The 25,079-nt window shown below is 39.9% G+C and overlaps 1 protein-coding gene across 6 annotated transcripts in view; it reads left to right on the top strand.

Moving 5' to 3' along the window:
* The window catches only part of spag9b (sperm associated antigen 9b), an 84,344-nt gene extending 62,920 nt beyond the window's left edge, over positions 1-21,424 (top strand). For 2 of the 6 annotated variants that reach the window (XM_041815116.1, XM_041815119.1), the window contains 20 exons: positions 167-319; positions 408-465; positions 1,546-1,676; positions 3,157-3,213; positions 5,703-5,882; positions 6,437-6,566; positions 6,693-6,782; positions 9,052-9,213; positions 9,319-9,490; positions 9,621-9,812; positions 11,733-11,889; positions 12,592-12,720; positions 15,750-15,830; positions 15,933-16,000; positions 16,096-16,244; positions 17,742-17,913; positions 18,053-18,166; positions 18,355-18,534; positions 20,724-20,855; positions 20,939-21,424. In XM_041815116.1, the coding sequence (XP_041671050.1) occupies positions 167-319; positions 408-465; positions 1,546-1,676; positions 3,157-3,213; positions 5,703-5,882; positions 6,437-6,566; positions 6,693-6,782; positions 9,052-9,213; positions 9,319-9,490; positions 9,621-9,812; positions 11,733-11,889; positions 12,592-12,720; positions 15,750-15,830; positions 15,933-16,000; positions 16,096-16,244; positions 17,742-17,913; positions 18,053-18,166; positions 18,355-18,534; positions 20,724-20,855; positions 20,939-21,057 (2,626 nt within the window). In that variant the 3' untranslated portion in view covers positions 21,058-21,424. Of the gene's footprint in view, positions 1-166; positions 320-407; positions 466-1,545; positions 1,677-3,156; positions 3,215-3,334; positions 3,338-5,700; positions 5,883-6,436; positions 6,567-6,692; positions 6,783-9,051; positions 9,214-9,318; positions 9,491-9,620; positions 9,813-11,732; positions 11,890-12,591; positions 12,721-15,749; positions 15,831-15,932; positions 16,001-16,095; positions 16,245-17,741; positions 17,914-18,052; positions 18,167-18,354; positions 18,535-20,723; positions 20,856-20,938 lie in introns of all 6 variants that reach the window. The other 4 variants (XM_041815115.1, XM_041815117.1, XM_041815118.1 and 1 more) reach the window with 4 other exon arrangements.
* The last annotated feature ends 3,655 nt before the right edge of the window (positions 21,425-25,079 follow it).

Below are 25,079 nucleotides of genomic sequence, written 5' to 3'. Positions count from 1 at the left end.
AACTACTAATTTATGTGTATGCTTTGATTTTGAGTAGTAAAAGCTCATGAACACATGAAAACAGAAATCTCCTACTTGATGCACCATAGAGCTGCAGGGCAGTGCTGCCACCTTGTGCTTAAAGCTGGTATTACATTGACGTTTACTTGAAATGATCTTTTTTCAGAAACGCTTTGAATGTGGTGAAAAACGACCTGATAGCCCGCGTGGATGAGCTGGCCTGTGAGAAAGAGGTTCTGCGTGGGGAGCTGGAAGCTGTCACTCAGTCCAAGACCAAACTAGAAGAGAGGAACAAAGAGTTAGAAGAAGAACTCAAGAAGTGAGTTGTTTGCTAGAACTGTTGCACATGAAGTATACGGTTCATCCTCCGTAAACCTGCTCAAGACTTTAATTCTGCTGGTTTTCAGGGTTCGAGCAGAGCTTGAAGAAACCAAACAGAAGGTCAAGAATGACAATGAGGACGATGTGAGTCATTGTGTTAATGTTTGTGTCATACATCTGTACTGATCAGAAAAAAACATGGAATAGAAGTTGCATCAGTATATGAGATGCAGTCTGATTTTCTGTGCATGTCAGCATCTTAGTCTGGTTTATCCGTTGCACTAATATGTTAACATGACACACCAGATGGACTATTTGCAAATTACATTTTTCTCATTCATCTGAGAAAGCTGTCATACAAAGTGTTTGGGAAGGGCGGGACGAATATTCGGTCTGTGTATTTATCATTGGACAATCAAAATAAGGTAGCATGTGCAGCTCTTGTCAGTAACAGGCGCTGCTTTAGTTTATGAACAGCTGAGCTTGTTGGTGGATAAACCAATGCCGAGGCTGGTCAAGAGAAGTGCAAAATCATCTTCTCTGCCAAGAGATGCTTTCAGTGTGGCTCTTTGCCCTTGTTTTAATAAAGAAATGAGGCCTAGTTCTGATGAAACTGCTGCTTTAGTATGGTTATATCCATGCTAATCGCTACACTGGCAGCAGCCATTGTACGTACATACTTGCCTGCCATGAAAATTTTTAAGTGCAGTTTTGTTCTCTTGAATGAATAAATGTGATCTAGTTCTGATAAAACTGCTTCTGCACTATAATTATATCTGATCTAAAAAAAAAACACAGGCAGCAGCCATTGCTACCAGCTACTATTACAACTAAATCTCACACCTAGCTACCACCTTGTTCTCTTTTGGTGACACTGATTCGTCAGGTCTGTTCTCAGACCAGGCACAATTGTCTGAGATTGGAGCTTTGCAGGATGGATCTGAAAACAGATATGAAAACTGGCTAGTCCATCTGCTTTGCAAGGTTTCTGGTTTATAGCACACAGGGAAATTTTATAATGAAAAATGCTTTTTAAAGTGCATCTTCTACACTGGATTAAATGTAAATGTTTAACCTGAATGACACCAACCATTTTAATAAGCTCTACTCTGGTGAAGCCTAAAGTGTTTTAGTTTCTGTTTTGATATGCATGTCCAAAATATTGTTCTGAGTTTCATATGCAATCATGTGGTGTGTTTCCCCTCTTTCATCCTGTACCTGCAGAGCGACGTGCCAACAGCACAGAGGAAACGCTTCACCAGGGTTGAGATGGCCCGAGTGCTGATGGAGAGAAACCAGTACAAGGAGAGGCTGATGGAGCTGCAGGAGGCTGTCAGATGGACAGAAATGATCAGGTAAGATGGAACCAGCAAGCCAGGCAGCACCTGTGAGGAAACAAATGGAAAACATCTAATTTCTAAATTTATTAGCAAATGCTTTTGTTTACTTTGCTGTGATGTTTTAATAAGCTGTTCTGTGGGCCTTTATCTGTAAATGACACTGATGCACAATCAAGGACTGCAGCAGAAGTTTAACACCTACATTAGCAGCTTTGAGCATAAATGTTCATGAGTTGATTCATTCTGGGACAAAGCAATGTTGCACCGTCCCTACCAGTATGATTTCAGCCTCATATCACGGTCGCTATATCACTCTGAGTAAAGACCGTAAGGTTGTGAGATGGCTCACTCCACATCAGTCTCTGGAAATCAATGCAGTGTACCTGTTCAGTGTGACAACCTGCATCCAACAAATCATCAGCAATAGTCTGCGGCAAATGCTATCACTGAAATTTGTCAACAACGTTGATGATCATTCTGCTGGAGAGGCTTGTTATTGTAGAAACTTCTCACAGGATTGTAGTTTTCTGAGAACTTCAGTTTTGAGGCTTGTAATGTTTTTAACTTTAGAAATAACACCTGTACTCTACACACTGGAGACTATACTCGTCTCTCCAGCCTGCTCTCGCTGCATGCTGGGCTACAGTGGCTATAACTCAAATTGACATCTCAGCCAATCAGGTAATGTTTAAGGTGGGACATTAGGTCAGAGAGCTTCAGTGAGGGAGAATAGAGCCAGAGGGAAAGACACTCATGCAGCAGGGTTCAGGTTAGGGTTGCATCAGACTGGACAACAATGTGTGACATCAAGAGAAAATCTCTGCTTGCATTAATCCTGATGTACCACACTGCTGCTGGCAAAGCTTAACCTCCACCCCAGCCTCCTCCTTTATAGCATAAAGCTTGTTACACCCTCATATTGAGACCCATGCTACTATAGATTAATTACTTTTGAACTCATTGTATTTTATTCAGTATGCATTGTCATAAATATATATCCATTTTGGGGTTTCTTACCATGCTTTCCCTAGAAAGTCAGAGCATGCTGCTAAACTAACCCAGGGAGTATCTTATGAGCCTTCTCTGCAAAGTAAAACTGTTTATCCATTTTGCAGTTAACTGGTAATGTGTATATTTATGTTTATGTTTGTTGAATGAAATGTTGTCACATAAGCTTAGTGGCTTTTATTTACTGTGTATTAGAGAAAAAGGTCCTATCCTGAATCTCCATGAAGCTGAGGTCAGTTCAACTTACAAAAGTTAACACAACATTATTAAATAAAACTCAGATCAACTGAGTTATCCCATTAGTGCTTCACAGGGCATTACTGGATAATACTTAAATAAAATCATCCTGTTCAAAAGTGGTTTAGTAAAACAGCCGCATAATGGTCTGACAAAGTGGTTATTCTGTCTGAGATATCAAACTGAGGAGCTGACTGATATCCCTGATCTGAGGTACTCCGTTTTGCTCACAGTACGTTGTCTCTCTCAGGGCTTCAAAGGAGAACCCAGCTCTACCAGAGAAGAAGAAATCCAGCCTCTGGCAGTTGTAAGCTCCTCTTTTCATTTAATTTCTTCCTCGTAGTACCAACCACAGCGTGATGTCTTTATTATTTATGTTTCATTTTGTTTTTCCTTTGTATTCCATGTTGAATGGTTGTTTTCTCCAGGATGTAGGTAAATCTTAACATCTGGACTGGGCTTCTGATGTTTTCATCTGACACAAACTCTTAACAGAGGAGAGCGGAGGCTCTGATCTCACATCTGAGCTGCTTTCTTTCAATCGTCTTTAATTATTTATAAAATTTTTAATCATCAAACCAAATGGAGGCTAATGTGAGAACTGAGAATGCACAAACTAAACATGATCCAGCCTCTCCTTTGTTAAGTGTCTAAAGGAATGAGTGTGTTTTATTTTGAAGGAGCAGGTTTTTGGCCATGGGTTTGAAGTTGTTTGTGAAAGAGGAGTAAAATCTAAACATTGCACCATCTCTCCTGCCCTGTTTCTGTGTGTCCCTCTATACTGTGCCTGATGTTGTGATGTCTGTGTGCAGGAGGTGTGTTGAGAGGGTTTCTTGGGGGGGGGGGGCAGGAACATGGGTGGAGAGTCTGAGTCAATACAAAGCAGATGTGCTCATTTAGCTACATAAAGGCATATTTATAAGAATAATTATTAGACTTTTCACAATGAATTGGGTAATTGGAGGTAGGCTAATAAACAGAGCATCAGAAAGTATTCAGACCCCCTTCACTTTTTCTATTTTGTTCTGTTGCTGCCTAATGATACAATTATTTAAATTCATTTTTCTCATGAATCTGCACACAGTACCCCATAATGAAATAAACTGAAATATTAAATTGACACAAGTTTCAGACCCTTTACTAAGTACTTAGTTGAAGCACCTTTGACTGCAATTACAGCCTCCAGTCTTTTTGAATATCACCTAACAAACTTTGCACACCTTGATTAGGGGTATTTTCTGCCTTTCATCTTTACTAATCCTCTCCAGTTCAGTCAGGTTTGATAGGGACCATTGGTGGACAGCCATTTTCAGGTCTCTCCAGAGATATTTAGGGGGCTGGGCTCTGGCTAGGCCCCTCTAGGACGTTCGTTGGCCCAGTTTTCATAGAGGAGATCTCTGTACTTTGTACCCTGACCAGTCTCCTAGTCCCTGCAGCTGAAAAACACCCCCACAGCATGATGCTGCACCACTACGCTTCACTGTTAGAGTGGTATTAGGCAGGTGATGTGATATTTCAGTTTTTTGGTTTTGATACATTTGCAAAAAGTGTCTAAAATTCTGTTTTCACTTTGTCATTATGGGGTTCTAAGTGTAGGTTAATGTGATTTAAAAAAAAAATAATAATTCTAGCATCATACTGCACCATAACAAAACTAAAAAACGTGAAGGGGGCCTGAACACTTTCTGAATAACCTGTATAGACCAGGGGTGGGCAACTAGAAGACCAGGGCCATCTCAGTCAGTGCAGACCTCAGGTCAGTTTCAAATCTAAGTAAAGCTTGCATGTCATATCTGCAACCTGAGTAGCACAAACAACACCATGCACAATGTACGTATATCTTATATAGTGTTGTGTTCATGTTTTTAAGTCTCTGAAAGTAGTTCATTTTATACACTTCTCAGTCACAGGCCTATTTTAGGAAAAAATCTAGAAATTAACCTGAGCTACAAACTCTGTGTGCAGCACACCAATGTCTACTTTTGCAATAAAACTATGTTAGGTTGCATCATTCCTATTAAATGAAACAATTTAAATGCAATACAAAGACTAAAGGCAGTACAGCTGACTCATCAGTTTGACATCTTGGCTGATATTTTTATATCTCCCACTATCATTCATTAAATTTTATATTTAAAGGAGTCTTCTATAACATTTAATAACAGGTTATTTTTTGCATGTTAGACCATAAAAACACACTGCAAATGGATAAAGAAATTTGGTATTTATGATTTTCTATATCTGTAATACTCTTGTAAAGCATAGAACTGCAAGTAAAACCTAGATAAATAACCAGTTATTTGCATTGATAAAGTTGCTTGGATTACTTAAATTCTGTTTTTAGTGGCCCTTTTGGTGGCCAAAGTTGCCCATCCCTGATGAAGACAGTTCGATGCACTGTGTTAGACTTTATGTGGAGTTAGGACAGAAGAAGAGTTTTTCTCCAGGCCTGTTTTGCTCTGTGTTGTTGACTAACGTCCTAGTCGGTGCACGACATTAACCCGCACTCCCTGCTCTCCTGCAGCCTGAGAACCCAGCTGCTCTGATAATTTGGGTGATCAATCAGTGGGATCTTTACAACCTAACAGGGAGATATGTTTCAGTGTCTCATAGCCCCCTGTGTGAAAGCTGGCATGGTGTGTTGGCATGGGAACTTTGTTTATTTTTTTATCCTTAATTGTTGAGCCCAACCTCTGCTGCTGAAGCTACTGCTTGTGTCTACCCCTCTATATGTTTGTTTGTGTGCTTTTTTCCCTCCCCCTTTTCCTTCCCACTTCCCTGCCCTTACACCTCCAGTTTCAGCCGTTTGTTTAGCTCGTCGGGCGGGGCGGCCAAGAAGCCGGCGGTGGAGGCTCCAGTGAACGTCAAGTACAACGCGCCGACCTCTCAGATTCAGCCGTCCGTCAAGAAGAGGAGCAGCACTCTGCAGCAGCTGCCCAGCGACAAGAGCAAAGCCTTTGATTTCCTCAATGAGGAGTAAGTTAATAAGGCTGTTAGCTGTGTTAAAGGGACGCAATCTAAACTTTAGATTCACCTTTCAGGAAAACAGCACTTAAAGGATGGCAGGGTTTTCATTACAATTTAAAAAGATCACTTTCAATCAAGATCTCTGAAATATTTTCTTATTCTCTGGACCGTATTTCTACAGATTGTTGTGTGAAAAAAAATAGTGAAACATATGGAAATAGCTCCAATATACAGCAGCAAGTAGCTACAAGACTTACTGTCAAACTGTGTTTTCATAATAATGTTGGTCAAAAACAATCCTAATTCCAAAAAAGTTGGGGCACTTTGTAAATGAAATGATTAACAAATCTCACAAACTCATATTTTATATACAATAAAAAAATCAACAACATATCAGATGTTGAAACTGAGACATTTTACCCTATCATGAAGAATATCAGCTCATTTTGAATTTGATCGCAGCATCACATCTCAAAAACGTAGGAACGGGGCAACAAAAGGCTGGAAGAGTAACCTCTCCAGTAAAGGAAATCCTTACACTGAGCTGTTGTTTTGTCCCACAGAGCGGCAGCAGATAACGTGGTGTCCAGGAGAGAGCAGAAGAGGGCTCAGTACCAGCAGGTCAAAGCTCACGTCCAGAAGGAGGATGGCAGAGTGCAAGCATACGGCTGGAGTCTCCCTAAGAAATACAAAGTGAGGATATTGGCATCAATCCTTTGCATTATCTCCTCTGTCCTTCATCTATTTCTACAGCTATTCAGTGGATCGTTGATGTGTGCTATACCTGAAACATATTATGATTCTATCTTTATTTTACAGGCTAATGGTGGTCAGGCAGAGGGTAAACTAAAGAATCTACCTGTACCCGTCTTCCTCAGACCACTGGATGAGAAAGATGCTTCTATGAAGGTATTGCCTTCATCAAAGAGAAGTTTTTTTAACCATATTTACAGTCTATGTGTGTCTATATGCAAACATGATCACTTTCAACAGACAGTTTTACACAAAGGTCTCAGAATTTACAGTAATGATAGTAAAATATCTGAACAAAGCTGTACAATAACAGTAAAAAGGGGAGTGGTTCAGTGATCATCAGAGAAACTCTGTGACTGTTGAGTGGTCCATATGGAACTGTCTAGTATGACAAGGATCTATAAGGTGCATCTTAAAGAGGAGGTAGTTGTTTTCTTTGTAACAGAATAAAAGTAAATATCATGTTAGCTTAATCCCTTAAAAGGAACCCTGCATGATCAGACAAGTTCATCTTGTTGGATAGATATTTGTGTCTCTCATATGTATATTGAGCTAAAAAAACTCACTAGATATCTGCATTTTGAGTCATTTGAGTTCATAGTGGGCGCCATGTTTTGGTCTGCACTGGTAGTGTCACATCACTAGCATTCCTTGCTGTTGCTGTAGTAAGCGCTGTTTCAGACTGGCAGCCATTGTTAGGGCTGCATCTCAGAGACGCTGCACATTTCTCACACAGGGAATTTTAAGATTTGAGGTCTCTTCTACTTTTCCTTGCACCACGAGCAGTTATCTGTCAAACTAGACAGGAAAATGATTAATACAGAGCCATATTTACCTTGTTATAGCAAATATTTACATCCCCATCAGTAGAATATGTTTCAAATCTGTTTCTTGATGAACTAGAAGATGGCCACAAGCTAAAATGAGTCTGTTTGATAAATTTTTCCGCAAACTTCTATTATTTATGAAGCTTTCTGTTTCCACACGGTTCAAGATGTTGCAGGTAAAGATAAACACAGTACAAAAACACTTCTGGTTTGCGCTTTTCAAAGTGAAAGCTCACATTAGCATTTCTTTGTAGAAACTCCCTTTGTTTGTACATAATCAGGGCTTGACATTTACACCCCCAACTAGCCAAATGCAGATGGAGTTCAGCTGTGGCAGGTACCAGGTTGACTTCAGCTAGCCACTTTGGCCAGTGGAATTTATCAGTGTCACAACTTCAGCATTCTCTGGCGGATATTTGTCTGAGCGAGAATTAGATATGTTTATGAAACCGGCTGCATTTTTTTTTTTTTAAATAAAGTTAATTGAAAGTCAGTGTTTTGATGTTAGTATAAAGTTTATATCCATTTGAGAGGGAAATGGAGCATGCGTTTAAACTCATTTCAGACATACCCAGTTTGGCATGTGACACATAGTTACATGCTACCTGCATGCTTACACTATACACTGAATTCAGTCACTTGTAGGGAGGTTTAATGAGGTAAAACTTAGGAGGAATTAATGATAGAGCTTTGACAGCAGAGAGACAAAGCCAACAGGCAGCAAACTTGTGTCTGGTATGAAAGCAGTTATGGCAGCAACAGCTGCAAGCAGAAAAACATACCGACAGTCTGAAACAGCGGTTACTGCAAAGCAACGGCTAGGAGCGCTAGTGATGTCAAAGAACCAGTGCGGACCAAAACATGGTGGCCTCCTGGTGGGTTTATAAGCTCAAACTTACTCAAAATGCACATATCTAGTGAGTTTTATACTTAAATATACATATGAGAGACACAAACATCTATCCAGCAAGATGCACCTGTCTGATCATGCAGGGTTCCTTTTAAGAGCAAGAATGCTTCCTTCTAAAATTTTATTTTTCCTCAGAATTCATAAAGATTTAAAGATTTAAACTAAAACGACCCACTGAAAAGTTCGCTTGAACTCCCCAACCACCAGTAATCAAAAACCATCACAAAATAGTCTATTTTCTTTGCTCTGTCATGGATTTTATGTTAGAAGTTTGACACAACCTACAGTAGTGTGGTGGAAGTTTGTGAAATACAGATTATAATGCAGTATAATTTCCATCTACCATGTTTAAATGAAAGTTTATTTCATGCCTAAACCAAGACAACATTTGAGACAGTGGTTCCCAGCCTTTTTTGTTGGAGCCATCACTATCACTACAAAATATTGTGGTGCTTACTCACAGAAAATCTCTTTGGTGTTAAAGATAAAAAATCTCTTTATGTAGTAAAAAGTGTTTGAAACTTATTAGTGTAAAAAATGGAATTTGTGTCTATGAGTATGATTTAACGCTCCGTAATTTGCTACTATGGAAAATTTGCAGTGATACCAAGTTAAGTATTAGGACTGCACTGATATTTCTCCTGAATGTCTTGGGAAATTTCACTGTTTATCTGTGTTTTTGCTTTAGCTGTGGTGTGCTGCTGGTGTGAACCTCTCTGGAGGAAAAACCAGAGATGGCGGTTCCATCGTGGGAGCCAGCGTCTTTTACAGTGACGTACCCGGACCAGAGAGCCCTAAAAAGAAAATCGGATCTCAGAGCAGCCTGGACAAACTAGATCAGGAACTCAAGGTACATACTCTGATTATTCTGTCAAAGCCACAGGGTCTCTTGGTGATAAAAATAATGATAAAGTACCTGCAGCTACAGACTGGGCTTTCTCCTTTGTTGTTGCAGGAGCAGCAGAAGGAGTTGCGGCAGCAGGAAGAGTTGTCGTCACTGGTTTGGATCTGCACCAGCACACAGTCCACTACTAAAGCTGTCGTAATAGATGCAAACCAGCCTGGAAATATTCTGGAGAGCTTTTTTGTATGCAACTCCCACGTCCTCTGCATCGCCAGCGTACCAGGTCAGCAGATTAATGAGCATGCATTTATTGGAGTCCACATGAAAGACGAGAGAATTTTACTGACATGTGTTTGCAAATTAAATGACTGTGCGTTTCCATATCTCTCTATCCTCTGCATGTATAAATGTAGGTGCCAGAGAGACAGACTACCCTGCTGGGGAGGAAGTAGCTCCAAACTCTGAGGCAGAACCAGCAGGAGAAGGCAGCGCACAACCAATCAATAACAGCTCAGCAGGGGCAGATGGCGTGCTGGGAGGCATCACTGTAGTTGGCTGTGACACTGAGGGAGCATCAGCAGTTCCTCAGACTGCAGTCAGTCCAGGTAAAGATGAAGGAACTGGATAGAGATTACATTATACCAGACACCAGCTGCAGAAGAGAGAATAATTTAGTGTTGTATTTCATGGACCAGAAAGTATCAGAAACCACAGCAGAGGACATTTAAGTGGCTCAGTTTACACAACACTTCTATGATGAAGCAAATTAGAAGTCTTTAAAACAGAGAAATAGATAATCTAAGCAGCATTTAAAACCACAGTTAGGTCAATCCAGAGAGTTAAAATTAGTTTTTAAATTGGAGCATAATGTAGCCTTGGCCTAGAGATATCCAGTGTCCAAAAAGTCAGAAATGTTCCTCTGAAAATGATTTGCTAAAGGCAGAGAAAACAAGAAGATTTTGAACTTCATTTCTGAGGGTTTTGGGGACTTCTGAGATTATTGTTAAGTTTAGTTCCATCTGTGTGCAGCAAAAACACACTTGACATGTCACAGTGATCAGATTAGATTTAAATCCACTTAAAATTCAAGGGCTGTGCATAATAATCAAGAAGAAAACTTAAAAATTAAACACATCATAGTCAAATGTGTCCAACAGTCTGTAAAGATATAAATGATGGAAGTAGCAATGCTTTCATGGCAGGGAAAATGTCATAATTTCCACCATTCAGTGATCAATGTCAGACTTGGCAAGCCAGTTTTAATAGCTGGCTTGTAGGCTGTACCCAGAATCACCTAGTGAAGGTACCTTGTTTTAATGCTCTTCAGATTCAGACATTATTGTACCCTTTAGGGTATTCAACCTTTTTATTGCCTAAAGCCCTATTCGCATAGGATTAATATTTCCGCAGGACCTCTGGTAATTGTAATAATCACAATCCTGTGCAAATCAACCTTGTCTGAACTTTGCAGGGTAAAAATTCCAGGGCACACACCCTACCATATTTCAGAGCTCATAGAGATCCACAGGTAATTCCAATCCCTTGCAAGTCAGCATCTCTGTAATTTAGGGTGTTAATTGTGTATGGCTGCATGTCTGCAGATTTAAACATGTGCCATATTCCTTCCATTTCTTGATGGATTTAACTAAACTTTGGGGGATGTTCAGTGCCTTGGACATTTCTTTGTATCATTCCCCTGACTTCTTGTTCTTTTGTCTTCATTTTGCAATGGTAGCCAAGAATACTGATTAACCAGTGACTGGACCTTCCAGACACAGGTGTCTTTTTACCATAATCACTGCACTGAGGTGATCCCCATTTTACTTATTATGAGACTACTAGCACCAATTGGCTGAACCTCTGTTGAATTAGGTCTGTCAATATTTGTGCAGTCACTTATTTTACATTACATATTTTTATTTAATAGACATTACTTTGTAGAAATCTGATTTCTCTTTGACACTAAAGAGGATTTTTGACATTTTTTTGCCAAAAAAAGCTAAATAGTGTTGACCACTGTTGACTAAAAAAACAATAAAAGGGTAAAACATCCAAGGGGGGGGGCGACTTTTTATTGGCACTGTATTGAGATAAAGTTTTTCACATTTTACTCTCTTACTCTTGTAAGTTGCATCTCCTTTGATATTTGTGTATGTCTCTGCCATATTCTGGTCAGCAGGACTGAGGAGTTCCTGGTTTAGACGATACCTTTTCAAGTTAAATCTAAAAGCAAAACCAAATGTGACACTCAACTCTTAAAAATGTTCAGCCATTTTTCCTACATTTCCGTGCTTGGTAGATACCAAACAGGTTTCATGGTTCAATGTGATGAGGAAAGATAAGATGTATGACAACTTTTAGTTTTACAGAACATAAAATAATTCACGTCAGTTAGAAATTTATCAAGTGATAAAGCTGCACATGAAAACCTTTTGTTTCCCCAACATCTGTTACCTTAAGTTTGAGAGCAGATCACCAGTATGAGTGTTGGTCATGTTAACTAATAAAAGAATCTTTCCTTTAAGAATCCAAACCAGCAGAGGAAGCCACCGAAGCGACGGAGGCCAGCTCAGGTTCTGCAGACCAAAGAGAGAGCCTGAGAGGAGTCTACACCGAGCACGTCTTCACTGATCCTCTCGGAGCTCAGCAGACAGCAGAGGCTCCGGCCAACTACTCTCAGAGGTAACATCAGGACGGCCATTATCCAGAGCAATGTTGGAACACTACAGCCAGCCCAGTGAAGCTGGTACTTTATCAGAACAACCATTAAAGACACTGAGCAGCAACGTCAGATCCATGGGAAACTGTTTATTGTTTGGTCATAGAAGTTATGCTGCTGTTTGACAGAAAAATCTAATTGCTTTGATTTAAATTTGGCCACACCACTGGATGGGTGCAAGCCTAGCCCTGAAGTAGAATTACTCTGTAACATCCTGAGACTTCAGATTACAAATAGGAACCCACCATTTCCTCCTAATTAAATCTTTAAAACACACAATTTTATCCCTAGAAACTATGCTAAAGCTAAAAGTTCACACTTTTGACTAAACCATAAAACCATCAAATACACTGGTATTGCGCCCTATAAAGTTAGACATTATTTTAATTACTTCTTGCATAATTAACATCCAGAGCATAATGGCAACAGGACTTGATTGAAGTACTTGAAACAAAGAATGAAGGCTCTAGCTGGGGCTGATTTCTTTTAAAAACTAATTGAAACTGATATTTTTAATAGAATCTGCCACCTGACTGGACGTCTCTTCTCACTGAATAAAACTGTTTGTTTCCTGGTTTAGTTTCCATCTGTGACATAAGAAAGGTAATTATATCATTAATACCAGTGCATAAGTTGTAATAACCATAGTTGTCTCTGCTGACCAGGGAGAGTGATCTGCTGAAAGACGGGGTGAGCTCAAACCCCAGCGCAGAGGAGCAGGACCTGATGAGAGAAGAGGCTCAGAAAATGAGCAGTGTTCAGCCCACTATGTGGCTGGGTGCACAGAACGGATGGTAAGTTCTGTCCTTTTTCATGATACTGCATGATATTAGACTTTTGCCAACATCCGATAAGCCAAAATTTCAAAACAAAGTCTGTCCTGTTCTAAAATTAAGCGGTCTCTTTTATTGTGACGTTCAATATTTTTTTATAGAAACAGGAATAAAACAGTACAAAAATTTGATCTATAATAAATGATGGGTATATCCTATTCAAGTGCAGATGGACAGTGTTTAAAACTGAAAGCAAATTCTTTGGTTTTGTGACATTATATGCATAATGTATTGTGTTTTTTAGATCTATTTTGGGCTATTTAGGCCTTTAATTATAGAGGAGGACCGTGTATAGAATTAGAAACAGGGATGAGAGAGTGAGGGAGCGACATGCTGGAGAGGAGCCACAGGCCAGACTAGGGTTATAATAGTTTTAGATTTTTCATAAATTTTTATTTGTTTTCACTTTCTGTGTTCAATTTCAGTTTAATTTTAATCAGTTTTTACTGCTGGTTTGTTAGTTTAGTTTAGTTTTGATTCTGCAGAAATGCTTTGTTTTAGTTTAGTTTTTATTAGTTTTAGTATTAGATTTAGTTTTTTTTTAAGATACGTATCAGGGCTGAGTGAACATCATACATTTTAAAAAACATATTCATACAGACTACTCTTCACTTATTATGTATTTACTGAAAGATGATGTTTGAGTATAACCCCAGATATAAAACTACCACTGTATGAAGGTTAATAAAATACCAAATACCAATGTAAATATTTACAATATTATAAATATTATGTAAATATTTAAATGTTTAATTATTCTTTTAATATTTGAATATTTAACATATAAATATTTACCAAATATTTTAACATATAAATATTTATCTAAATATTTATATATAAATACCAATCAGATCAGGCTATTTTAAACTCCCCGGACTTGGCTGTAGTTGCCAGTCGGTATTGTTGTGTCAATGCCTTTAACTAAGAATTTCTGGTCTCTTTTTTATTTTATTTTAGTTATTTTTGTAAGTGCACTATACAGTTTTAGTTGTTTTTTTTATTTTGGTAAAGCTAGTTTTTATTTAGTTTCAATTAGCTCAAATTATTTTTGAATTTTAATTTTAGTTATTTAGTTTTAGTGAACTATAATAACCATGAGCCAGATTTAAACCAGGGTCTCTCGCATACATGGAGTGGGATTTAACCATTACACCAGCCTTTCCAAAACTTCAGTTTGCTGCAGCCCAATTTGAGGATTGTCACCTTTCTGGCCCCCCCCCATACAAGTATAACATAAAACTAAAATATTCCATATTTTTGTTTCATAAATGGGGAATTTCCATGGAAATGCTTAGCTTTCAGATGCAGAACCAACTCAGAAAGTGTTGTATGGTCACAAAGTACAATAAATGTGCAGCTGTCGATTTGTTTTATTTTAATCAGGCATCAGGAAACTCTCTTAAATTTCCTTGTTTAATATTTATCTCTGTAAATATAACTTGTGGCTCAGCAAACTCTTCCATGTTGTAGTAATGTCTCCAAAGACATTTATTTAAATACGTAAGAAGTCTTAGAAGCCTTCTTAAAAACCGGAAGAGAGCAGCAAAGTAGAAGTTTAATGGATTGTCACCAGTTAATCCAACACCAGTTGAACCATGACACCAGTTGTATACATCAGACAAAATAAATGATAAAAAAGGTGACGAGTCAAAATTCAGTTTTAACTTTATCATTTTTACTATTTGAGCGCCCCACAAAATTTTATTTTCTTAGAGTTGAAGTAAAATCAAGCGTTATGTGGCTTTCTGAGAGCCAATAACAGCTCCGTAACAGCCTGCTGACGGACGTTGAGCTCCATAGAGCAGTGGTTCCCAACCTGGGAGGGAGGGTGCCAAAGATCTTGGGGGGGTGCGGGACCCTTTCTGCTCTGACAGTCAAAATTGGATGTTAATATGTAAAAACACTCATGATTAGAATCATAATGTACAATGGTGTATGAGGGCCAACCTAAAACATTTAACAAGGACAATCTGTTGATCTCTGGTCAAAAGGTCAAAATTTCGGTGAGAAAAAAATCAGAATTTTTGAGATTATAAAGTTTTATACTTAGAAGATTTTAGGGTTTCAAAATTCAGGAATTAACAAGGGAAAAAAGAAAGATTTCAGAGTGTATAAAATCTTAAATTTTGTCATTAGGAACTAAAAAAATTCCAGGTTTTTAAATCCTAATTTTACGGTGTAAAGTAAAAAATCTAATCAAGAAACCAAACTGAAAACCGTGGTCAGATTTTGACTTTTGCCCTTTATAATCTAAAAAGTTCTAATCCAAGGTTCAGGCACATTTGCTGCTTATAAAGTTGAAGTTTATTTTTTCTCATAAATTAACTTTAAAAACTTGAACATTTTTAGGGTTTATTCTTGAAATTATCATTTCTTTTTCCCTAGAGCAGCCCTAATACACAGTTGTAATATAGGGTAGATTAGAAATAGATCTTTAGTCTATACAGGCCTGCTGTGTTGGGATTTTGTCAGTGAAAACAATTACAGACGATGTTTCCTTTTCTGAGTGGGTCAAAGGGGGGTGTAGCTTTCTTAGATGCTAGTAGAGGAGGGCCCTGAGGAAAAAAGGTTGGGAATCACCACTATGGAGCACTAAATAATCCTAAATCCAACTTTATAAAGGTTAGACTTTCAAAATAAAATAGATTCTCCTTTGTAAACAACAGGTTTGCAACAGGTTCACACAAAAATCGGCCTCTTTTCTAGAGTAAAAACTATATATATTAGCTGTAATTCAGACTTAAGATTTCAGTCTTTAGAACAAACTTTAAAGTTCAGTAATAGGGTTGAAAAAATTAGAACACTTGTGGTTGGTCTCTTCTTAAAACTAATATAATCACTGATATTGAAAATTAATTTTAAAGGCTAGTATTTGCAGATACTGATATGCTGATAAGCCTGTACATCCCTAGTGTTTTTCCTCCCTGCATACTCGTGTTAATGTCAGTGTTTAAGCGCTTCAGATGATTAAAAATCTTCCTTGATTGTAGTGTGTACGTCCACTCCTCTGTGGCTCAGTGGAAGAAGTGCCTGCATTCGATAAAGCTGAAGGACTCAGTGCTGGGCATAGTGTAAGTACACAGATTGTTTTTAACACAGCTTAAATTTCCATTTCACTTTTATGTTGCTGAGTGTAGAGCAGCTGGTTGAAAGCATTCGTTTGTCTCTGACAGACATGTAAAAGGCCGCGTGCTGGTGGGCCTCTCTGATGGCACCTTGGCAATATTCCACAGAGGAGATGGTGAGTTCTCATGAGCTTTACAATAAGGACTATTTAATCAATCCCCTGATACTGGAGCCGTCTAAAACCACATGTTTTGTCTCTGTTATGCTCAGATGGACAGTGGGACCTCACCAACTACCACTTACTAGACTTGGGCAGACCACATCACTCCATCCGCTGCATGACTGTAGTTCATGACAAGGTGTGGTGTGGCTACAGGAACAAGATCTATGTGGTGCAGCCCAAAGCAATGAAGATAGAGGTATGAAAAAGTCATTTTGGCTCACTTGTTTTTGTGCAAATCAGTGAGACAGTCCAGAGTTGAACAGTGTTATGAACCCATTCCTTTTGTTCGTTGGACTTTTTAAACCATGACACCTCAAATTTGAGACCGTACCCCTACCCAGACTGGTAGGGGACCTGTTTTGTTCTTTTAAAGCAAACCAGAGTTACTTTGCCAAGATGGTGTGCTTCCTTTGTGCTGGTGTTAAAACTGTTAGTTGAACCCTGATGCAGACCAAACAACTGTACCAACACCACTTTAAAAGGTGGATCCTGGTGCTCCTGGTAGCTAAATAAAACAGCTGGGTGGAACCTCACTATTTATTATTCCTGGACATGCATGAATTAAAAACTCTGGTCATACCAGATCAGCTTTTAGAAGTAATCTCTGTGTGTCTGAGCTGGTCATGGCTATGGGGGATTGCCAGTTGCTTTTTTCTTAACTGTCTTGAGCCTCAAATGCACCTCATTTTCCCACTGTATCATTGGCTTAAAGTGATAAATGTTTATAAAAACAGAGACCAGAACCACCATCAATCTGTGTGGTTGTCTGTCCATTTTGGAATTAGAAAGTGGCTTTGGGGCAACTGCCACAAGGCAGGAGTCGACTAGTCTTCTTTACCTGCAGGGATTTTAACTAAGCCTAAGGGTGCAGTTTCTCTGCACATCACTAATTTTGGTCTGCTTGTAAGTGTCCCTATAAAAACACAGGCCAAAGCTGAGGTAGTTATACTATAATATAACACACTGGTCCATGATTTGCTAACCTAACACACCAGATAAACTCCTTTATATATCATTGCATGGATATATTTCATATTCACTTTGGAAAGCTCCAACAGAAAGCATTTGGGAAGAGAAGGGCTTTTCAAAAAAATTCTCAGAAGGTGATTGGATGAACGTTCTGTCGCATTCATTATGGGCCAATCAGAGTGACAAGACAAAATTAGGTTGCATGCATGTGCGCAGCTCCAGGAGTAAAGTGAGCTCGGCAGGCAAACACTACTGTATTTTATGAAAAGTAGAACATGATGTGGATAAAACTCATGCCGAGGCTAGTAGAGAGAAGTGTTGCTCTTTGCTCTTGATGTCATAAATAAATGTGGCACAACTCTGATAATACCCTAACCCTAAATCACTTCCGCAGTCGCAGCTATTGTGTTCATTGACTTGGAGAATACCTTAACCAACCCGTAATGATTGCAAATTCATACTGAAGCAGGCTGGCAGAAGGCTTGTCATGGACCCTCCTCTCAGCTGCCAGCTGAGAGCTTAGTTTTGGGGACCTCTGAGGCCAATATAAACTTGTCTTGAAAGGGTGAAATATGTTCCATGTGTATTAATCCTTGAAAATAGCAACAAATTTTTCAATTCAAGCTCAACTTTTATTTGTTTAGAGGCAGATATTTGTGAAGTCAGATAACTGTCATGGTTTTTCTTGTTCTGTGACACATTTTCATCAACGCTTCTTCTGCAGAAATCATTCGATGCCCACCCTCGTAAGGACAGTCAGGTACGTCAGCTGGCCTGGGATGGCGATGGTATCTGGGTCTCCATCAGACTGGACTCCACTCTCAGGCTGTTCCACGCTCACACCTTCCAGCACCTTCAGGACGTCGACATTGAGCCCTACGTCAGCAAGATGCTCGGTCTGTTCGCTCTTTATTGTTGACAGGATTTCATTCTCATCTATCCTTCGTGAAACACAAAGACACTCATCAGGGGCTGACAGACTTGTTCATCATCTCAGATTTGAATTTCAACATGTTCTTTGTTCTGTTTTCTCAGGTACGGGGAAACTGGGCTTTTCATTTGTGAGGATCACAGCCCTCATGGTGTCATGTAGCCGTCTCTGGATCGGCACTGGGAACGGTGTCATCATCTCCATCCCTCTGACAGACAGTGAGTGTAGGAGCGGCAGTGATTTATTTTTCACACTGTCTCTTCCTGATTCTTTTGTTCAACAACAACAAAAAAATCACATTAGTTACCCAAAGCACTTTTTTAACCTTATCTTGCTTTTGGATTACGCAGATCAACCATACTTTGTCTGACTTTTATACACATTCTCACTTTCTCTGTCCCATTAGCAGCCAACAAGGCAACCAAGGCAGCAGGAAACCATCCAGGAAGTGTAGTTCGAGTCTACGGTGATGATACGTCTGACAAAGTGACACCTGGGACGTTCATCCCATACTGCTCCATGGCTCACGCTCAGCTCTGCTTCCACGGTCACAGAGACGCTGTCAAGTTCTTCACCGCTGTCCCAGGTAGAATGAAGCCGGAGCGGATGATCTGTTTTACCTTTTACTAAGCCTGGTTATATTTCTGAGTGGAATCAGTGCCATACTGACCTACGCTGTTCTACTTGTGTGTTGGTTTGTCAACGTAGCTCTTTAATACTCCACCTGCAGTGCTGTGAGGAAGTATTTGCCCCCTTTTTGCATATTTGCCACACTTAAATGTTTCATCAAACAAATGTTACAACTGCAAAAAGGCATTGGCAATAACTGGCAATAAGTCTTTCTCATCTCTGTGGAGGAATTTTGTCCCATTCTTCTTTGCAGAATTGTTTAAATTCAGCCACATTGGAGGTTTTCCAGCATGAACGGCCTGTTTAAGGTCATGCTGAGGTATCGCAACCAGGTTTAAGTCCAGACTTTGACTAGGTCACTCCAAAACTTTCATTTTGTATTTTTTTACCCATGCAGAGGTGGACTGGCTGGTGTTTTTCAGGTCATTGTCATGCTGCATAACCTTAGTGTGCTTGAGCTTTAGGTCACAAACTGATGGCTGGATATTCTTATTCAGGATTTTCTGGTAGACAGCAGAATTCATTGTTGCATCAATTACAGCAAGTGGTCTAGGTCCTGCAGCAGCAAAGCAGCCCCAGACCATCACGCTACCACCGTGTTTGACTTCTGGTCTGATGTTCTTTTTATCAAATGCTGTGCTATTTTTACTCCAGATGGAACAAAAAATTCAGCTTTTGTCTCGTCAGTCAACAGAATATTTTCCCCAAAGTCTTTTTGGGATCATCAGGATGTTTTTAGTCAGTCTGAGATGAGCCTTTGTGTTCTTTTTGGTCAGCAGTGGTGTTGATCTTGGAAATCTCCCATGATGCCGTTCTTGCCCAGTCTCTTTCTTATGGTTGAGTCATGAACTCTGACCTTAACTGAGGCCAGTGAGGCCTGCAGGTTTTAAGATGATGTTATAGGTTCTTTTTTGACCTCCTGGATAAGTCGTTGATGCACTCTTTGAGTCATTTTGGTTGGCCAGCCACTCCTGGGAAGGCTCACCACTGTTCACAGTTTTCTCCATTTGTGGAAAATGGCTCTCACTGTGGTTGGCTGGGGTCCCAAAACCTTAGAAATGGCTTTTTAACCTTTTTCAACCTGATAGATGTCACTGATTTTGTTTCTCATCTGTTCTCAAATTTCTTTAGATGGCACCGTGATGTGTTGCTTTTTGAGATCTTGTAGCCTACTTAACTTTGTCAGACAGGTTCTGTGTAAGAGATTTCTGGATCCAGCAGGTCTTGCAGTAGAGGCCTGGGTGTGGCTAGTGAAACTGAACTCAGCTTTCCAAAAAAATGTGGTTAATCACAGTAAATTCACAATTTAACAAAGGGGGACTGACTTTTCACATAGGGCCAGGTAGGTTTGGATGGCCTTTTCTCCCTTAATAAATGAAATCAACATTTTAAAACTACATTTTACTCAGTTAACTGAGTCACGTGAGGCTTTCAGGTCTTTAGATGTTGTTCTGGGTTCTTTTGTGACCTCCTGGATGTGTTCAGCACTCCTGGGAAGGTTCACTACTGTTACAAGTTTTTTCCATTTGTGGACAATGGCTCCCTGTATTTTCCTCATGTTAAGATGTGCTTGATGGTGTGAAACATTCAACTGTGACAAATATGCAAAGAAACAAGAAGGTAGGAAGTGGGAAAATAAAAAGTATTTGGCTCTTGTTTTTTTAAATGAACACATTTTTAAATTGCCTGTATGTCTTGTTTATTCAATCATCCAGTCCACCAAACAAGAGTCAACAGGAGAATAAGCTGCTTGGGATTGGTAGAGATGATTTGGCAAATTTGACATGAGTGCAACCAACATACTCAGCTCTGCTGCTCATCCCACAGATGCATGTTCCTTACAAATGTGGCACCATTTAAAAGAGAAATAAACAGGGGTTTTAACAGTATAAGATTTATTGCCAAGAAGCATTGTTACAACAAAGAAATGATCTACTAAACATAAATTTACCTACCTGTTTGTGCCAAGGTTAAATACATACAATGTAATAAATCTCTTTGATTTTCAGGTTAATGAGTTCAGATTAAAAACTTGTGGACCAGGATCCTGCTTCAATTCAGTATTTTGCTCAGAGAGTCTGTACCAGAACAACACAGTCTGGACTTGTTTGGTGTTATTTACAGTTTGTGGCTCTGTGCTCTCAGGTCATGCTGTCCCATCTGCGTCCTGTGGAGGGGAAGCAGCAGGGGACAAAGCGACAGATGCTGCAGCTCAGGATGGAACCAAGTCTATGTTGGTGATGAGCGGAGGAGAAGGATACATTGACTTTAGGATGGGTGAGTTTACAACTGGCAGAGAAGAATGCAGTGATATCAGCACAGCAGGTGTAGAAACAAATGTGATCTGTGTCTGCCTTCAGGTGATGAGGATGGCGAGGGGGAGGATGGAGAGGAGGCCCGCATGAAACTGCAGCCCTTCCTAGCTAAAGCGGAGCGCAGCCACCTCATCGTCTGGCAGATAATGGCCAGCGAGGACTGAACTCTGACCTCAGACCCCCTGGGGACAGATTTGCCTTTTTCTCTCGCCTCGGAGGAGTTCATGCGGACGACTCTGCTCTGCAGGCACGAGTTTAATCAGCACTTTTATCTTCCTCAAACATGAACAGAAAGAAACAAGCAAAAACTGCTCTAAGAGCACTCAGTAATAAGACTGGAGCAGTGCTGACAGACACAAACACTGCATGACGTTGGTTTGTTATGGGTTGTTTTGTTGTATGTTTTTTTAATTTTATGAATTTCATCCTGTTATATTGCCTATTTCTCTTTTAATATTATTTGATGTTAAGCTGTTATGAAAACAGATATTTTGTTTATTTTTGTCTGGCAAATACAATGAACTTTCTTCCTGATGTCTTCAGGGTTCTTCAGTTCTGGTGCACTCACGCTGGAATCGACTTTAAACTCAGGGCCTGTGTCCAGACACGGCGCTTTTTGTGCTGGCGGCACTATAACCTCAGTCTAGAGCTCTTCAGGTTACAAACGTTGTCTTGTGCTTTCTTGTTATTATCTGTTACATCTTTTTTAATAGCTCCTTGCACTTAAAGGGATATTTCTGTATTTTTTTAAGTTGGGTCATATGAGGTACTTGGCATTAGTGGTGGCATTCACTTCCAGTGATAGCAGTGTGCATTGCTGGTGGTTCCAGCAGGGAAGCTTGGCTATGCAACGATGCAGAAGGGTACACTTTCCCTGCGTAGTTTAGCAAGTGTTAGGTGAAAAAAAAATGTGCCCAAAGCAACACTGGCCCAAGAAATGTTCTATCAAAAATGTTGAAGCACCAAAAAACCTCTGTGTTTGGCACTATTTTGCAACGCAACCTTCAGCAATATGTTCTTCCACCTCAGTGAATCAGGTAACCTGTTTGGATCTGCGCGCTTCATCAGAGAAAACAATAACGAACTAAACTAGAACTAGTTATTTTAGCTCAGTTTTCCGCTCCAACAGCTGACACATTGTTTTCATAAGTGCCAACTATAGCTGCTTATAGCTGCACGGTACTCCGGCTTCCTCCCACCACCAAAGACATGCTCATTAGGTTAATTGGAGCCTCTAAATTGCCCGTAGGTGTGAGTGTGCCTGGTTTTTGTCTCTACATGTCAGCCCTGTGTTTGACTGGCGACCAGTCCAGGGTGTACCCGTCCTTTTGCCTAATGACAGCTAGGATAGGCTCCAGCCCCCTACGACCCCCAACAGGATAAGCAGTGTAAAAAATGGATTGATAGATGTAGCTTTTCTAATTCTCAGTCATTAAAAGAATAAAGCCATAGCGATAAACTTACTCAGCTCTTCTGGTTGGGGTTGGTTTTTCCAATTTATTTCCAGAAAGTTGAAAAAAGTCAGTAAAACAACAGTGTCCAGTAAGGCAGGGAACTCTGAATGTGGAGTGATGCAGGCTGCATCTGTGAGCCGCTATCCTCTATTAGAAACGTCCAGAAGAAGTTTTGTGAAGTCCCAGTCCAAGCCCACAGTGGGTATGGACTCACAGTTTCCACACCTACACTATCAGGTAACTTTCTCTCCAGTTTTCATTGTTTGAAGTTCCTCTCTTTCTTCCCACTGAGTCTCCACCTGTAGAAGTTATTCCTCTTTGTACTCCAGATCACAAGTTTCCCCTGGTATCCACAGGAAACAGGCATTGTCACTTGAGTCAAAATCGCTTAGTTTGTCATCGTTATCTCTGTCCAAGCCTGTAAACCAGCTGATCAAATACTCTGAGGTGGAAGAGCACGTAGCTGAAGCTTGCGCTGCAAAATAGTGCCAAACACAGAGGCTTTCTGGGTGAAAAATCAAGCACTTTGAAAATTTCTAATAGGGTGTATGTTTGAGCCAACTTTGTTATTTTTATGCCATTTTTACCTACAACTCACCATTATATGGAGAAACTGTACCCATCTTCTATGCTATATAGCCTAGCTTCCTCTAGGGCGTCCTTCTTAAAGAGGCAACGCTCACTGAAATCACTGGGGGCTGACGATACTACTATTGCCAAGCACCTTATATGACAAAACTTCAAGAATACCAAAATATCCCTGTCTTTTATTCTAGGAAATATCACCAAGAAAACAATGTAAAGGAATCTTGTCCTGGTATTAGCAGCAGATGAAGATTAGCGGCAGTTAATCGTCTACCATTGTTGTTGACAAAGCTGATAAAAGTTCTGCAGTAAAAACAGCTGATGTCGAGGACACAGGCCCTAAATCAGCAGGTCAAAACATAATATAATCATTCATGAGCTCCCTGTTGCCCTTCTATAGTACAAGACTGTGGCAGTCGTGTTTCCCATCCTTTAAGAAGTTGGCTTTTGAACGTATGCAAGGTCGATTTATTGATTGCCAGTTGTCTCCAAGTCCAGATTAGTTTTAGTCAAGTGCAGTACATCCGATTCATGAAGTTAGCATCTGCTGGCGCAGAGGATGGCACCAGACTTCTCTAAATACACAAAATGAACAGCAATAAATCCAGTTTATGCCTCTATTGTGTAATTTTCCAGCAACAAAGCTAAACTAGAGAATTTTCTGAAACAGTAGGGGTTTTTTTTGTCATTGCACTGTTTTGAAGCTTAAACATTTAATGTAGCAATATTCCTGACACTATTTAGAAGTTAAATCTGACCAGATTCTATTGTAAAGCTAGGGCGCGGAGCATTACCTCAGGCTGTTCAGCAGCATGGCTGCTAGTGTTTATGCTTTGTTCAGGCTTCAGTCACATAATCGGCATCTAAATTCCACTTTACCTGCTAAACTGAGAACTTTACCATCAGCTTGTCTTTTTTGCTCGTTTACTGATGTTGCCTTGCTAAAACACTGAAGGATGTAGGATGTTGAACATTGTTGATATTACTGGACATGTTGAACGTCAAGATGTTTGCACTGTTTTCAGTGTGATGGCATACTAATATTAGCATTTAATCCTCTACACAGGTGCATCTGAAAAATTAGACTATCATGAAAAAGTTTTTTTTAACTGTGATTTAATTCATAAAGTGAGACTTCAATATATTCTAGATTCACCTCATACAAATAGAAATAATATGAGTTTTTTTTTGTTTGTTTTATTCTTGATGATTACAGCTCACCAGAGTCAAATTCCACTATCTCAGAATATTAAAATATCACAAACATCAGTCAAATAAAGGATTTATAATACAGAAATGTTGGCCCTCTGGAAAATTCTGCTCAATTTTGCACTCAGTGGTTAGAGCTCCTTTTTGCACAAATTCCTGTATCTTTGCTTGTGTCATGGAGGCAATCAGTCCGTGGGCCTGCTGGGATGTTATGAAGCCCAGGTTGCTCTGATAGCAGCCCTCAGCTCATCTGGATTGTTGAGTCTCTCCTCTTCCTCAGAGATTCTCTACGGGGTTCAGGTCAGACCAGTTGGCTGGCCAATCAAACACAGTAACACCATGGCCAGTAAACCAGTTTCTGGTGGTTTTGGCTTCACTGTGAGCAGATGAAACGGAAATTAGTATCTCCATAAAGCTTCTCAGCAGATGGAAGGGCCTAAAACCTCCTGGTAGATGGCTGACAGTGTTGACTCTGGACTTGATAAAGACCAGTAGACCAAGAGATGACATGGCACCTCAAACCATCTGAAAACACTGGACTTCAAGCATCTTGGACTATGGCCTCTCAGATTTTCCTCCAGACTCTTGGGCCTTGATTTCCAAATGAAATTCCAAATTTACTTCCATCTGAAAACAGGACTTTGGACCACTGAGCACTCTTTCTCTCCTCACATCTATGGTTCAGGATTGGCTCGACACTAAGAACACCACACTTGTAGTCCATTTCCTGGACCTGTCTGTGTGGTGGCTCTTGATCCTCTGGCTCCAGTTTCAGTCCAGTCCTTGTGAAGCTCCTGTAAATTCTTGAATCTACTTTATTTGACAATCCTAAAGGCTGAGCTCATCCTTGTGTCTCCACACTTTTCTCTTCCAGTCATCTTTCCATGAATCTGCTCTGATACAGCCTCTGAGAACAGCCTGGCCTTTCAGCAGTGACC

This window comes from Cheilinus undulatus, linkage group 20, assembly GCF_018320785.1.
Source record: "Cheilinus undulatus linkage group 20, ASM1832078v1, whole genome shotgun sequence".
Taxonomy (NCBI): domain Eukaryota; kingdom Metazoa; phylum Chordata; class Actinopteri; order Labriformes; family Labridae; genus Cheilinus; species Cheilinus undulatus.
This window is presented reverse-complemented; position numbering and strand designations above follow the sequence as displayed.